Source organism: Equus asinus, chromosome 17, assembly GCF_041296235.1.
Source record: "Equus asinus isolate D_3611 breed Donkey chromosome 17, EquAss-T2T_v2, whole genome shotgun sequence".
Classification (NCBI taxonomy): domain Eukaryota; kingdom Metazoa; phylum Chordata; class Mammalia; order Perissodactyla; family Equidae; genus Equus; species Equus asinus.
The window spans coordinates 39,404,426-39,418,534 of NC_091806.1; the positions used below are offsets into that span (position 1 = coordinate 39,404,426).

General features: G+C 60.0%; 1 protein-coding gene across 12 annotated transcripts in view; it reads right to left on the reverse strand.

The window, feature by feature from the left end:
• SYT7 (synaptotagmin 7) overlaps positions 1-14,109 on the reverse strand; it is a 66,680-nt gene that overhangs the window by 13,772 nt on the left and 38,799 nt on the right. For 2 of the 12 annotated variants that reach the window (XM_070487943.1, XM_070487950.1), the window contains 5 exons: positions 13,705-13,929; positions 10,535-10,627; positions 9,899-10,267; positions 5,641-5,763; positions 675-810 (listed from right to left, as the gene is read on the reverse strand). In XM_070487943.1, the coding sequence (XP_070344044.1) occupies positions 675-810; positions 5,641-5,763; positions 9,899-10,267; positions 10,535-10,627; positions 13,705-13,929 (946 nt within the window). Of the gene's footprint in view, positions 1-674; positions 811-5,640; positions 5,764-9,898; positions 10,487-10,534; positions 10,628-13,704; positions 13,930-14,109 lie in introns of those variants that run through there. The other 10 variants (XM_070487944.1, XM_070487946.1, XM_070487947.1 and 7 more) reach the window with 6 other exon arrangements.

The window sequence follows — 14,109 nt, forward strand, 5'->3', positions numbered from 1 at the left end:
CTGCCCAATCAGAGTGTCCTCATCCTGCAGGTCCCGCCCCTCCGGGGGCTCTTTGGAAAGCACAGCGGGGCTAATGGCCGTGACTCACCGCTGCCACCAGGGGGCGCCACGTGAAGCCACAACCTCTCCCGGGGTGAAAACGCGCAGAACCGTGGGGCTGGGATCCTGGTGGGGCGGCACGTGGACAGAAGGGATCATGACCAGGGGGGGAACCTGCTCTCCTGTTCTCTTTGGGCCTCAGGTGGCTCCCCAGAACGGGGGTTGGGGGAGGTCCCTGGGATGAGGATATAAGCCTCGCTCCCCTGGGAGCTCCTCTTCAGACCTCCACTCGGTGGGACCCACGCCACTCAGGGAGGGGACACCTCCTGTCCCAAGTCCTCTGCCCACTGGCCTTTCCTTCTAGGATCATAAAAATACTTCCCATGAGCACGTTTCCGTAGGCCGCAGCACCACCGAGAAAGAGGCTGGAGGAGGATGGGCATTCTTATTCTCATCTGACAAACGAGGAAACTGAGGCACAGAGAGGCTGTTTTGGCGAAAGAGCTGGGAAAAGAACCCAGGCCTCGCTCACTCAGTCACCGTGCTGGTTTGCCTTCCTGAGCCAACTTCGCCAAACACTGTCACCAATTTCCACGCACGCTCCTCCCCCCGCCTCCCAGCCTCGCCCCTCTCACCATGAGCATCTCGCTGGTGAGGGAGTTGACGAGGTCGGAGACGGAGGAGCGCGGCTCTGTCCGGCGGTCAGACTCATCGTGGGGCGTCTGGCCCGGCACTGGCGCTGTGTTCACCACCTTCCCTCCTGTAGGCAACCTGAGGGCGGGGCAGGGGGTCCGAATGAGCTTGGCTGGGGAGGTGCGCTGGGCTGGGCACCACGGGCCTGGGTGGCGGCTGGACCTTCTCTGAGACCCAAGCAGCGGCCACCTCCAGCAGGCCGGCAGGAGCTATGCTCTTGTCCGGGGAAGCCTGGTTTTCCCCTGAGACCAGCTCTCAGGGCTCATCCCCCTCGGCTCTGCCCCAGAGTGATATGGCTTGGCTGTCCCTGTGGGTGCACCCACACCTCCTATTGACCAGAAAATCCCCTCGTTGCAGTCACTGCTTGCATGGTGGTCTCTGAGCATGCCTCCCTCCCCAGAAGCCCCCTCACCCCTGCTGGCCCCAGCCCGGGAGGGGAAGCTCCCCAGGTGGCCTGTCCAGGTCACCTCTCCCCGTCATTACCCTCTGCAGACACACCCAGAGCGCCCATCTCCTGAAGGCACCACCTTCGTTTATTCAGGCTCAGCGAGAACAGACGTGCCCGTCAGACACGAGGCTGACCAGGCGAGCTCAGGACCACTGTCCACACAGCTCTGTCCAGTAGAACTTTCTACGATGACATCAGTGTTCTATATCCACACTGGCCACGTGTGGCTACTGAGCATTTGAAATGTGGCCAGTGAGACTGAGGACTGAATTTTTAATTTGGTTTGACTTCATTTAGATTTAAATAGCCACCCACTGGATGGGGCAAGTCTAACCTCCTTGCTCCCCAGTGCCCACCCTTCTCCCACTCTGACCACTGCACGTGTGATAAGGCTGTCACTCAGGGTCAGAGGAAGACAGGGCGCCACCGAGGAGCCCCGGATCTGTCTGTTCCACGTGAGGCCCTGTCTGCACCCCAACTCCAGGCTGTTCCCAGGAAGCCGGGCTCTCTGGCCCAGTGGCTGGGTTGTGAGCCCAGCCTCCGTCCAGCTGGGGCTCAGAAAGGGGGCACTAAAAGGCTGCCCAGGGACCAGGCTGGAACATCCCATGAGGAGGAGAGGTGGGGGCAGGCAGCTAGGAAGAGACAGGGAGACTGGCAGCACGGGGCTTGAGACAGGCTACAACAGAACAGCTTTGAGAACCAGAGCCACAGACTGAGACACACACAGGCTGGACACAAGCCATGGCCTCGGTATGGACCAGCCGCCAGCACACAGTTGGCCACCACAGGCAGACATGCACGGAATATGCTGGGCCCTGGAGGGGAGACACCGGGACCCAACAGCAAGGCGTGCACACACAGGCACACACACACACACACACACGAGTGCACACAAGCCTGACACTCAGAGCAATAGGGAGAGAGTAGGAGGGGCAACCAGGCAGGTCACCAGAGCAGTGAGATGACACATATACAGCGATGCACACACTTAGATCCACAGAGGAAACATTCAGGGGGGACCCAGGCATGCCCAGGTGTGTACATGAATTGGGATAGACTGAAACAGAAAAAGCAGGGAGTGGTTCCAGAATCGGACGCACGACGCACCTGCTGTGAGAACCTGGGCTTGCCTGGACGACACAGAAACGCCCCACCCCGCCCGGGACACAAGGGGCGTCTGTCCCAGAGGTGCGGCCACAGCAGAGCACGCACATACAGGACACACACACGGACACACATGGCAGAGCATACACACACATGAACACACGCACGTGGACACGTGCTCACGCAGGCAGGCACGGGGAGGAAGAGGAGACTGAAATAGCTGGAGAGGTAAAGTCAGGTTAAAAATAGAGTGGGAGAGGAGGAGAGAGCATGAGATTGACTGCTGCAGGTATGAGAAAGTCAGAGTTATTTTGGCCACACCACAGCGTCAGCACAGCTGCAAAGCAGCCTGGGAAAAGATGGTCAGCGCCACGGAAGCTATCGGAGGTCACAGGACAGAGAGAGACAGAGAGACAAGGGCACAGAGAGGCAGAGGGAGAGGCGGAGGGGCCCGTCGCTGGCCCGGGGACATCCCTGTGAGGAGCAGATGGGAGGAAGGAGGGGGGAGAGAGAGAGAGGCCAAGAAGGGTTAGTCGGAGACGAGTGAAGAAGGCTGCAGGGCGGACAGGGGGACAGGAGGAGCGAGCGGCTGAGGGGAGAGGCGGAGAGGAGGCGGGGGACACACACCAGGACAGAAGAAACATGGTGGCTTCGGGGCAAGGAGAGTGATGGGGTGGCCAGGTCCCCGCCCTGCCCAGCGCCCCACTTGGGTGGGGGTGGGGCCACGGTGGAAACCATTTGGATCCCAAGGAGCAATGGTGGAAGGGATGGCTGAGAGCATGCGGTGGGGATGGGTGCAGGGCGGAATGGGCACAGCTGGGCATGAGACCCAGGGGCGGCCTTGGCCTCCTTCCCTCCCTCTCTGGCCCAGGAGCATTCTGAAGTTCTTGGGGCCCACTGTGCTGAGGCCCAGGGACTGGTGGATCCCAGATGGGGGTCTTCAGGGCCACCAAGAATCCTGGCAGTGGGGGGCAGGGACCCACGTTCCCATCTCCGTGTTGTTTGCTAGACGCAGCGCCACCTCCCCTGGGACCTAGAGTGGCTGCTCCGCCTCCTGGGGCCCTCCTGTCTCCCAGGAGCCTGCTGCTAACAGACCCCAGGGGCTCAGCATCTTCCCCAACAACAGCCACCCACCCCTTACTCTGGAGACATCTGGCGGAGGGATCAGCTGGGTGGAGAAAGGGGGACTGGGGCAGAAGGGCAGACCCTGAGTCTGGAGGCAGAAGCCGAAGAGGAAGAGGCAGCCGGCCCAGGCCCACTATTCCAAGGTCCAAGGAGCCAGAAGCCCAGAGGGCTGGAGCCCTAAGGTGCCTGTGGCCTGGTGGGTGGTGCCAACAACAAGCTTGGGATGGGGAGAGTGCTGGGGAGGAGGCGCTGGATTCCGGACACCCTCGCAGCGGCCAGTCACCCCAGGGGCCATGAGAAATGAGTTTCCAGGATGGGGTGGGTATGACCAGGTGGGAATGGCACGGGTCCACTCGGAAAGTCAGGGCAGGTGGGGGCCAGGGCCGGTGGCCTCCCCCTCCACACCCCTCTTTCCCAGGAAGGCCAGGGACAAACTGATGTAATGATCAGAAGGGATGGGTGTGTTAAAATATGGAGTGAGACCTGAGTGGCAAGGAGGTAAATATAGGCTGTGGGTGAAAATGGAGCCAGTTAATTAACACATGGGTGATGAGAAATCTCGTTTCCAGCCTGCATGTGTTCCCTCACGCTTCACACCTCTCCTGTCAAGGGCTCGGGTTCTTAGCAGGCTTTTGGAGGGCTCCGGCCCCCCTCCTGCAGCCTCTCGCCTCTGGCCCCCGGCCCTCTCCCCGTGGCCCTCAGGCCTGCCTGCAGCCCAGCTCTGAGGCCCCAGCCCAGGAAGCCGGGACTCCTGTAGCGCCAGGTGGGTTGGAGGGGGCGGGCTCTGTTCCTCCCGCACCCCAGGACTCGGGCTCAGGGTGTGACACCATCTGTGCCACTGAGTGAAGCTCTCCCCTCCCACTCTCTGGGGACTTCCAGCTATGCCTGGGGACATGCAACTGGGGACTTGAGATGGGGAGAAAATGAGAAGGCTGGTCTCCAGAAGCCACCAGAGGGACAGGCAAGTCAGCTAATTCTTGGCCTAACCCTCCCTAGCCCACAGGCCCCTGGCAGCAGCCTGGGACAGTCCCCTCCTGCCCCTAAGGGCCTCTTCAGGAAAGTCAGGGACTCTAACAAGTGCCCCAGCCCAAGGGCCTGTTCCCCTATGAGAAGCTTAGCATGTCCCAGCTGGAAGAGGTCACCCTGTTCAAGCCTTCATTTGACAGCCCAGGAAGCAGAGGTCCAGAGAGGCTGTGACTTGCCCAAGGTTGCAGAGTGAGGCTCTGGCAGAACCAGAGCTAGAAGGCCAGCATCCTGCCTGCTAGGCCACATGCTCTCCTGTCTGATGAGAAGCAGACCTGACCAAGATGATGAGCCATCCTCCCACGACCACGGGTGTGTGGCCACCCGGCCCAAGGCCAGGAGCAAGGAGGCGGCCAGGCGAGGGTCACCCCACCTATGTGATGCCACCAGAGCCCTAGGACCTCCAACCTTTCCCAGTCCCCCTCCCCAGGGCTCCACCCCCTCCTTGAGATGGGGGGGCATCAGGAGATGCTTCCCTGAGTTCCTGGTGGCCGAGGCTATGGACCGCTATATGCCTAGCCCTCTCTCAGCCTGTGTGGTGGCCACACGGGCTACTCCTGGTTGCCACAGGGCCCTGAGAGCCAGCAGCAGAGCTCCCAGCTGCTCTCGGCTCCTCACCCCGTTCCCTCCTCCTGGTGTCTCAAGCTCAGGGCTGCTTTTCTGGTTCTTTCTGGTCACCGGGCCTCTCCCATGGCCCAGACCCTCCCCCCACGGGGCTCTTCCATCAGCCAGCAGCCCAGTCACCCCCTTGCAGTGGGTGTTCCAGGCACGAGGGAGGTTGCGGTGGCGGGGATGAGGGAGAATAGGCTGGCGCCCCTTCCCTAACATCCCCCCCACCCACCAACCACCAGAGAAACTGGGATTTCTGGGTCGGGGGTGGGGCAGAGATGAAGGATGAGGGGGCAGCAGAGGGGGGCCAAGCAGGAAGATGGGGCAGACAGGCTGGCTTGCTCCGGGCAAGGGCAAGCGTGCCGGGGAGCAGGCTTGATCCAGAATGGTCCCAGGACGGCCGCATGGCCTCAGACCCGGGGGACACCACCGGGGTGGCGTGTGTGAGGGCACCGGCCGGGGAGGGGCTGTCCTCCCGCTCAGCATCCGCTGAAGGTGCCGCCACCTCGTCCAGCAGCCGGGCCAGTGGAGGCAGGTGGCCCCTCCGCGCCTCCTTTTCTGCCGTTGCCGCCGCCGCAGGCCCTCGCCTGTGCTCGTACCTCTTGTCCCCCTGAGCGTTCTGGTTCTGCTGGGTTCCTGGGTTTTGCAGGTCAGGGATATTGGCAAAGTCATCCTGTTCCGAAAGCCCTAAGACCAAGGATAGCACCACCATCCGGCCTTCCCTGCCCGGGGTGGGGGCAGCCCACCAGCCGGGGTGACACGAGGAGGCCCCACAGGCGGGGGCAGGGAGGGGAAGGAGAGAGAGACAGAGACAAAGAGAGAGAAGAAACAAGCGTAAGAAACTGGCCCTGCAGGAGAGAAAACAAACTTCAGCACTGTCAACAGTTGGAGAGCAGAGCAGGGTGGAGGCGGGGAGGGAGGGGATGGAGGGGAGGCATCCACGGCCTGAGGTCCAGCTCGCCTGGGGCCAGAGCAAGATTCTCTGGAGAGAAACGGGCCAGGGCTGGGCAGAGGCCTGCTGAGATGGCATGTGGATGGGACCGTTCCGAGGAGACACACGGGGAAGGCTGGGGGGGAGAGCAGAACACAGGCCCTGGGACACGGCGGATTTCTAAAGCTAATTCATCTCCCTTCCCACCATCCGGGCCCCCGGGAGAAGAGGGTGGGGCTGTGTCACCATCTTGCGACTGTGCAGGTAGGTTTGGGAGGTTCTTGGAAAGTTTGGAAATCCAGTGGGCACCGCGCCCAGGCTTCTGGAAGCCCCTCGTAAAGACATGTCTCGCTCATGGTCAGCCAGATGTCCTTGATGCCAGGAGGGGTCTTAGGAGCTCCCTCCCCCAGTACCTGGCCTCACAGCCCTTCAGAGAAGAATGGAAGTCCCTTTAGGCACACGGCATGTGGCCATCGTGGGCCTTCTCCTGTGTCCCCCTTCCCAGACACTCAGGGAACCACCACCAAGGTTTGTGGGTCCAGTCCAGGGGCCTTTCCTTGGGGGAGTCGTCCAGAAGACACCAAAAAACAAAGGTGGAGAGAGAGAAAGTGCAGAAACTTGGCAAGGTCTGGAGAAGTCCCAGCAGGACTCGAGGGAGCCTGTGTGCACAGCGAGGACAGTGTGGAGGAGGCTGGGCAGTCGAGGCAGACAAGGAGAAGGCGAGAACCCCTCAGAGCTGACGTGTGGGCAGCAGTGTGGGGCCGGAGGTCCAGCTGTGACATCTTTAGAATGGAGCCTTCTCAGAGAACCGCTGGACAACTGCATTTTCCAGGGATGAAAAGTGACCTGCCACCCCTCAAAACCACCTGAGTTTGTGGGCATTTTCTGGATGTTTCGTGGAGCTCATCCAGCGTTGGTTCTCTCATCCAAACAAAGGGACAGGGATTCTTGGATGGGGCAGGTATGAAGGCATGACTCAAGAAGGGCCAAGGGAAAGATGGTAAGCCTGACGGAATGTTCCAGAAGTCTACAACTTCAACCATCACCCAGGAGGGCAAAGTTTAGAGAGGAACAGCTAGCTATGGCTATTTCCCAGAGAGGTTGTCAAAAAAGGACCTTTAGGGGCCAGCTTGGTGGTGTAGTGGTTAAGTTCACGTGCTCTGCTTCAGTGGCCTGGCGTACACAGGTTCGGATCCCAGGCATGGACCTACACACCTCTCATCAAGCCATGCTGTGGCAGCAACCCACATACAAAATAGAGAAGACTGGCACAGATGTTAGCACAGGGATAATCTTCCTCAGCAAAAAAGAAAAAAAGGAACTCTAGCAGGTGAGAAATGGCGTCTGAGGGGAGCAGTGGGGACGCAGGGGTCTTAGAAAATGGGAGAGGGCAGTGGGGTCCGAGGGAGGGGAGAAAGCTAAGTGGCCGCACTGTCTTCTCTTTGTATCTTTGTCCCGGGCGCAGTCACTCCAGGCTGACGCTTGCACTGGCATCTAACTTTTGGGGGAAAACTCCTCACTTCACTCAGGACAAATCCACATTTTCTTTGTTCTCTGCCCACCGGTGCTGCCATCGAGTTGGTAAAATTCCATTTGGCTGCCTGGGAGCTGGTTGAGCTGGGGGAAGGCGAACCCAGCGAAAACAACATGTTTTTCCCGGTTAATGCATTTTTCAGATATTCCTTTGGTTCTTCTTAAAAACAAAGGGCTCCTCTGCATAATTTCCCAATTTGTCATTCTCTCTGGCATGGCAGGCCACAATGGCAAGAGGGGGAGATTTGGGGTGAAGCTGGTGGTGTCGGGGGGGGGACACCCTTTCAGCAGGAGCAAAGCCTCCCTCCCGGCAAGATGGGGTGGGATCTTGGGGGGGGGGCTGTCTAGCCCCCCCCACCTTGACCCTCTACCTGGGCCACCAGCTTTTGGGGCAAGAGAAGGGCCTCAGAAGCATGCCAGCTAAACCGAAGGCGGGGGTCAGGGGTCGGGAAACTACAGCTGGTGGCCTGTTTTTGCACAGCCCACAAGCTAAGAATGGTTTGTACATTTTTAAATGCGATCGAGACCACATGTGTCCTGCAGAGCCTAAAATATTTATAATCTGGCCCTTTACAGAAAAAGTTTGCCGACCCCTGCAGTGAGGAGCTACAGGCGGAGGAGGTAGTGGGTAGGGTGAGCTCTGGAGGTGGCTGGCAAGTGAGGGGCACCAAAGTGGGCAGAAGCAGTGTGGACAAAGGATGCTGGCAAAGGATGCTGGCAAGGGACCACTGCTCATCCAATCCTGGCTGACGAGGGTGGCGGTGGGCAGAGAAGAGTTGGTGCACAGGGGCTTTCACAAAGCTGGCTCCTTTCTTCCCAGAGTGTGAGGACCGCCCCTGCGCCAGTGTGACGGCTGCTAGAACAGGAGGCAGGGTGATGGCTGTGCAAAGAGCAGCCGGAGGTCAGGAGGAACAGAGCGGAGCAGGGGCCCGGCTGGTCCTCAGTTCTGTTCAAGCCACAGCAGAACCACTTCCTTCCACTCTCCGAATCCACACCAGTGCCATGGAATCTGTCCCAAAACAAACCACCACTTGGAAGTCAGAAGGCTCTGGTGGGCATCTTGTCTCATGCAGGCATCCAGGTGGATCCATGAGGGTCCCTGGGTGGGGAAGAGTCCAGAATGCACTGCCCGATTTGCCAAGTAGAGTCACAGGTGGCATGTCCTGCTGGGCCAGGGCCACAGCCCACTTGGACATGTGTGGGAAGCTGTCAGAGTGCCTCTCCCAGGGGCAGCACTCCTGTCCACCCTGGAAGCTCGGGCTGGGGTCTCAGCCAGAGGAGAGGCAGGATGCTCCGAGGGACTTGCATGCCTGTAGAATCCTTGTATCTTGCCAATGAGCTGGGCCTTGACCTTGGCCTTCCCCGTCCCCCTCCCTGTCTCCTCTCCCAGGCTTAGTGTGCTGGTCTCCTGCTCTGTGAAAAGTGCTCCCAGGGAAGACCTGGGCGAGAGGAATAATCCCCAGAGCCTGGAAGGAAGGTCATGTTAGGCCGGAGGAGGTGGGAGATGTCAGGGACCAAAGCCCAGGCCTGCCCTGGGCTCTGAGAGTGAGTGCAGAGGGCCAGAGGGATGCCAGGGAGAGGGCACCCTGGGTGGGGCCCCTATCAACAAGGGGTGGGAACACACAGCCGGGGAGGGGGGGAATGGCTGAGGTTAGACATCGATGGCGTGTTGTTGTTTCTCAGACCTGTACCCGAGAAAGAAGGCTCTGACTTGGAAACGACATTTTCTAAAGCTTTGGGGGAACATCCAACGTTTTGTCCTCTGGGGATGGGTCGTGACGGGAGCCAGGGCGGGAGCTGGAGGACAGGTGGCTATGGAAGGTCGGAGAGGCAGAGGACAGGGCCGATGGCAGGGACAGCGGAAGTGAGAGGGAGGGAGGAAGTGGGGGCAGGAAGGCGAGCAGAGTCGGGTTACAGAGAAGTGAACTGGAGAGGAGGAGGCAGGGCCTGGGAGATGGAGCAAAAGAAGACTAGGTTTGGACAGGAGCAGGGGAGGAGAGAGGTCACAGGAGCACAGGGAGCAGAGGGCGAGGCTGGCAGGGTGGCCAGGAGCAGCCTGGGACTAGCCGGAAAGAGCAGACAGATCTGGGCACCGCAGCAGCAACCTCCAGTGTCTCCACTGACTTTTAGGGGGGACCTTGTCTGAGCCCCAAAGGTACCAAGGGGGGTTGGGGTCCTCAGAGGGGTGGCTCAGATACGAAGCCTTCCCTGGGGGGCTTTAGGCACAAGCCACGAGCCACAAGAGGCTGGGGATGGGGGGTGGCCAAGTCTGCTAGGCACCCTGCCGTGGAGATGAAGGACCATGAGCAGGACAGCTGCTCTCAAGGAGATGTGGGGGAAAGAGGCTGGGTCGGGGAGGTGGGGGGCTGGGCCGCTCCAGGGGGGGGACTTACAGGAAGGATTTCATGTCCAAGCCTCGGTTTCGAATCTGCCCCACCACGTGGTCCCAGCTGCCCGGGTTGGAGCGGCTGCGGCCCCCGGCCGCCCGGTACTTGGAGCCGGCCGAGGCGCCCTGCCGAGCCTGGCCCCGGCCATAGGCCCGGGAGTTGGCACCAGGCGCCGAGCCCGTGTGGGCCTGCAGCTGGCCCAGGCTCTGGCTGGTGGTGGGCTGGCTGGGCTGCCGGCCCCGCTGGTGTTGGCTCAGCGGCTGCTGCAGGCTCTGTTGCCGCATCAGGGTGCGGGGTCGCTGGCATTTCGGCTCTCCCGTGGAGCTGGGGATAGACTCAAGGGTAGTGGCCGTGGACAGGGTGGAGTCCTCGAAACTTGGGGTGGGTGGAGGAGAGGAGAGAAAGGAGAAGCAGGTGAAGGGATCACAGTGGAGGAGCAGGAAGCCCAGGGCCAGGACTAGGAGGCCCCCGTGGAGGGCGCGCTCTGCTGGACCTCGCCAGGCCTCCATGGGAGATGTCGCCGCTGCCGTCGCTGCCATCACCTCACCCGGGAGGCCACAAAGCCCTGCGCCCACCCTGAGGCCCCCAGGTCGGCCCTGCCCAGCCCACCCTCTGGCCTGGGCTCAGCCTGGGCCCAAATACCTGCTGTCTGAGCCGACCTCTCTGCTGCTCTGACTGGGCCTCAGGAGCTGTGGAGGCTGCGTGGTGAAGGCGGTCCCAGGGCCCTGCGGCTGCCTGTCGTGTTGGGATGGGAGGGGGTGGAGGGACCTGCTGCCACCTCCTCCCGCTGTCTCGCCGGGGGACCCCAGCAAAGGCTGCCTCTGTGTTCTAAGTACTACTAGCCTTTGGAGACACGAGGAAATCCAGCCCAGTGCAGAGCTGGCCTAGTAATGCTTGGTGAGTCGGGGGAAGTCAGCACTTCCTACATTTTGTCCAAGGAGGGTCCTCGGGCTCCCAGACCTCGGCCCTGCGGCCAGGGCTGCCTTAGGATTCGGGCTCTGGGGCAGATCTTTGCCCTCCTCCCAGATTTCCCTGTTTCTGAGGTTCAGTGTCTTTTCCTGGTATCTTGGGAACGACTCCCAGTCTGAGGAGAGGACCCAGGAAAGGAGCAGATGAGGTGGGAGCTCCTGTAGCCACTTGTCTGGCCTCTTTGCCACAATTCTGATGGAAAACAGGGCGACTGTCCTCTCCTCTATGCATTTGCAAGGGGGCACCTGCCTCATGGGTCCGCCAGCATCTCTGAAAAGTGCTGGGAATGGGGGCAGGGACAGAGAAGAAAAAGGATGTGGCTGAACAGAGGTGGTGTGAGGTCAGAGGGACCCAGGTTCAAAGCTCATCTCTGCCGCTTCCTAACTGGGACTTCGGAAAAGGGAGGCCACCTCTTGGTTTCTTCATCTGTAAAATGGGGGTAAAAGAATAACCCCTGAGCTGCCTCCATTGGGGGGTTGCCACGAGGACCTAATAAGGTTGGGCCCAGGGATGTGTGGCATCACTCAGTCTCCTCATGCCAGTGGTAGTTGCAAACGTGTCAGGAGATGGAGGCAGAAGGAGTAGAGACTCCTGGCCTCCCCCAGACAACCTGCCTGCTTTATCCCCTGGCCAGAGATTTCAGTCCAGGCAGGGCCAGAGCCTCGGAAGTCGCAGCCTCTTCCTCCTCTGCCCCTCCCCTGCATCTCCCAATCCCGTGGCCTAGGGCAGGCGTGGGCAAACTATAGCCTGTGGGCCAAATCCGGCCTGCCACTTGCTTTTGTCAATAAAGTTTTATTGGAACGCAGCCACACAGTCATTCATTTACATCCTGTCTATGGCTGCTTTGGGACTACAACAGCAGGGTTGACTGGTTGTAAAAGAGGCTATGTGACTTATAAAGCCTAAATACTTCTCAACTGGCCCTTTAAAGAGAAAGCTTGCCCATTCCTGATCTAGGGCTACAGGGCAGCCACGTACCCGGGGAGGCGTCCCAGGGCCCTTGGAGCCACTTTCACCACTGCAGCCAGACCTCAGCTCCGCTCACCCCCTGAGCCTACCCTGGGAACCAAAGGACAACAGTTAGCTGCCCCTGTGGGCTGAGAGAGAGAAAGAAAGAGAGGAGAGAGAGCCAAAGAAAGTCAGAGAATAGTAAAGAGAGAATAAGAGAAAGAAAGAGAGAGAGAAAGAAAAGCAAAACGTGGCTTTCACTGGGGTCTCAGAGGGGGCAGCAGCCTTGCCGGGCTCGGGCTTGGAATCAGGGCTACCACCAGTGGCAGGTTTAGGCCTGGCCGGCCAGCTAAGCCCACAGCTCCCGGAGGGCAGGAGAGGCAGGAGGAGGACAGCACTTGTGGGGCCGCCTCCTCTTTGCTGACCTCATTTTGGTTTCCTATCACATCCCAAATTAGTCCAATTTACAACCTCTCAGTCACAGGAAACTAAAATTGGTTCCTCCAGGCCTGGAGCCAGTGGATGGCATGGAGGCCTCAGCCAGCCTGGAGTCTGTGGCCGGAGCAGCTGGGGGCAGGTGGGGCGCTGGGCCTGGCTCTCTGATGGGGTATGGGGCTTCCCTCTGGGTCCCTCCTGAGGCCTGATGTCAAGGAAGAAACTGGCCTGTGTTCCCTTAGGCCAACAGGCAATGAGGTGTCAGCGCAGTGGCCCTCAGTGGTCCCAATGGTGAGAACCAGGGGCCATCTGAGAAGAGCCAGGAGTGCCCTGAGTTGAGACAAGGGGCCAGCCCAACAGCTAAGAAGGGGTCAGGGCTGTCAGCCTTCTAAGTGAGAGGCCGCCCCATTAGCTGGGAACGAGGCAGTTCTAAAAGCTGAAAACGGAACCTACGTCCCAATGGGTGAGAATGGTCATAGTTCAAAGGATTTAGAGCCTGGAAGAGCTCAGCTGTGGGGAAATGGAAGGTTCTAAAAGGTTCTAAAAGCCAAGATGAGAAAGGCTGCCCCATGCCAGGGGTAGGGGTGGGGAGTGGGAAACATACTATCTGCCGAGAATACGGGCTTAACCCTACATCCATGGCTCAAGAGAGGGGCCGACTGTCTGTCTGGCAAGCTCAGATAGCTATTGAAAAGGAAACAGTCCTGTCTGATGTCCAGACCACCCTAGTCAGAGAAGAGAAGCTAGCTGGGGTTCAACAACCCAACCGCCAAGAACACATAATCCCAACAGCTGACAGTGGGATAGCTCGCTGACCAAGACTGGGACAGCCAATGGGGATGGCTGGGATGAGGATGAATCAATGGGGACAGCCCGGCTGCTCATGGTGGGCCTGCATAACAGATGGTGTTATGGTGCAAGCAAGACTGGGACACACCAATGGAGTCACCTGATGGTCAAATATGGAATGGCTCAACCTCTGGGTCTAGAGCCATCTGCTGGCTGTAAGAGGTAAGGCCCAGTGTCCGATGAGTGGCATAAAACACAGGCTGAGTGGGCCGGCTCCCCAAGGATGGGATGGTCCAATGGCTGAAGAACCACAGGTCTGCTGCCCACGGAGGGATGACCTCACGGCTGAGATGGGACGGTCAATCAAAGAGGATGGGATGACCCAAGGACTGAAATGAAGCTGCCCTGGTGGCAGAAAATGGAATGACCTGGTCACTGGCAAAGAAAGAGACTGATGGGGGCAGCAGCCGGAGGCTGAGGTGCGACACTGCATGACTGTTAGTCGTGTCCGATGGCAAGGACGATGGGAGTCTCGTGAAGGGATGGAATGAGCCAGGGGCCGAGGACGGCACCTCTGGGGGCAGCAGCGGGCATGCCAGGGGTCCCGCTGTCCACCCTGGTGGGGGCAGGCCTGAGCTCATGGCTCCGGTGGCCATGGGGCCATCACTCACTTGGACAAGTTGAGCTTCCCTGCGGCCAGGTGGCTCTGCACCGTCCGCCAGCGGCCTCTCCCCGCCTTGCCACCGCTGCCCGGCTCGCTGGGGGCAGCCCCGCCGCTTCTCAAGGCGTCCTCTCCGGGTGGCGGCACCGGCGCCGGCTTCTCCCCCAGCCGGCCTTCCCGCTCCACCGCCAGCCCCGCTGCGGCGGCCACTTTGGCGCCTGACAGGAGGGTGCCACTGGAGGCAGGCACGAGGCAGCCGGGCCAGAGGGGCACCGGGGGTGGCGGTGGGGGAGAGAGGGCAGGCCACACGTGGGGGTGGGGGGGGGTGGAAGAGGAGGAAAAACAATGACAGATAAAAGGAAGAAAGAGACAGAGAGAGAGGAGGAGGAGAGAGACATACGGACAAGAGACAGAC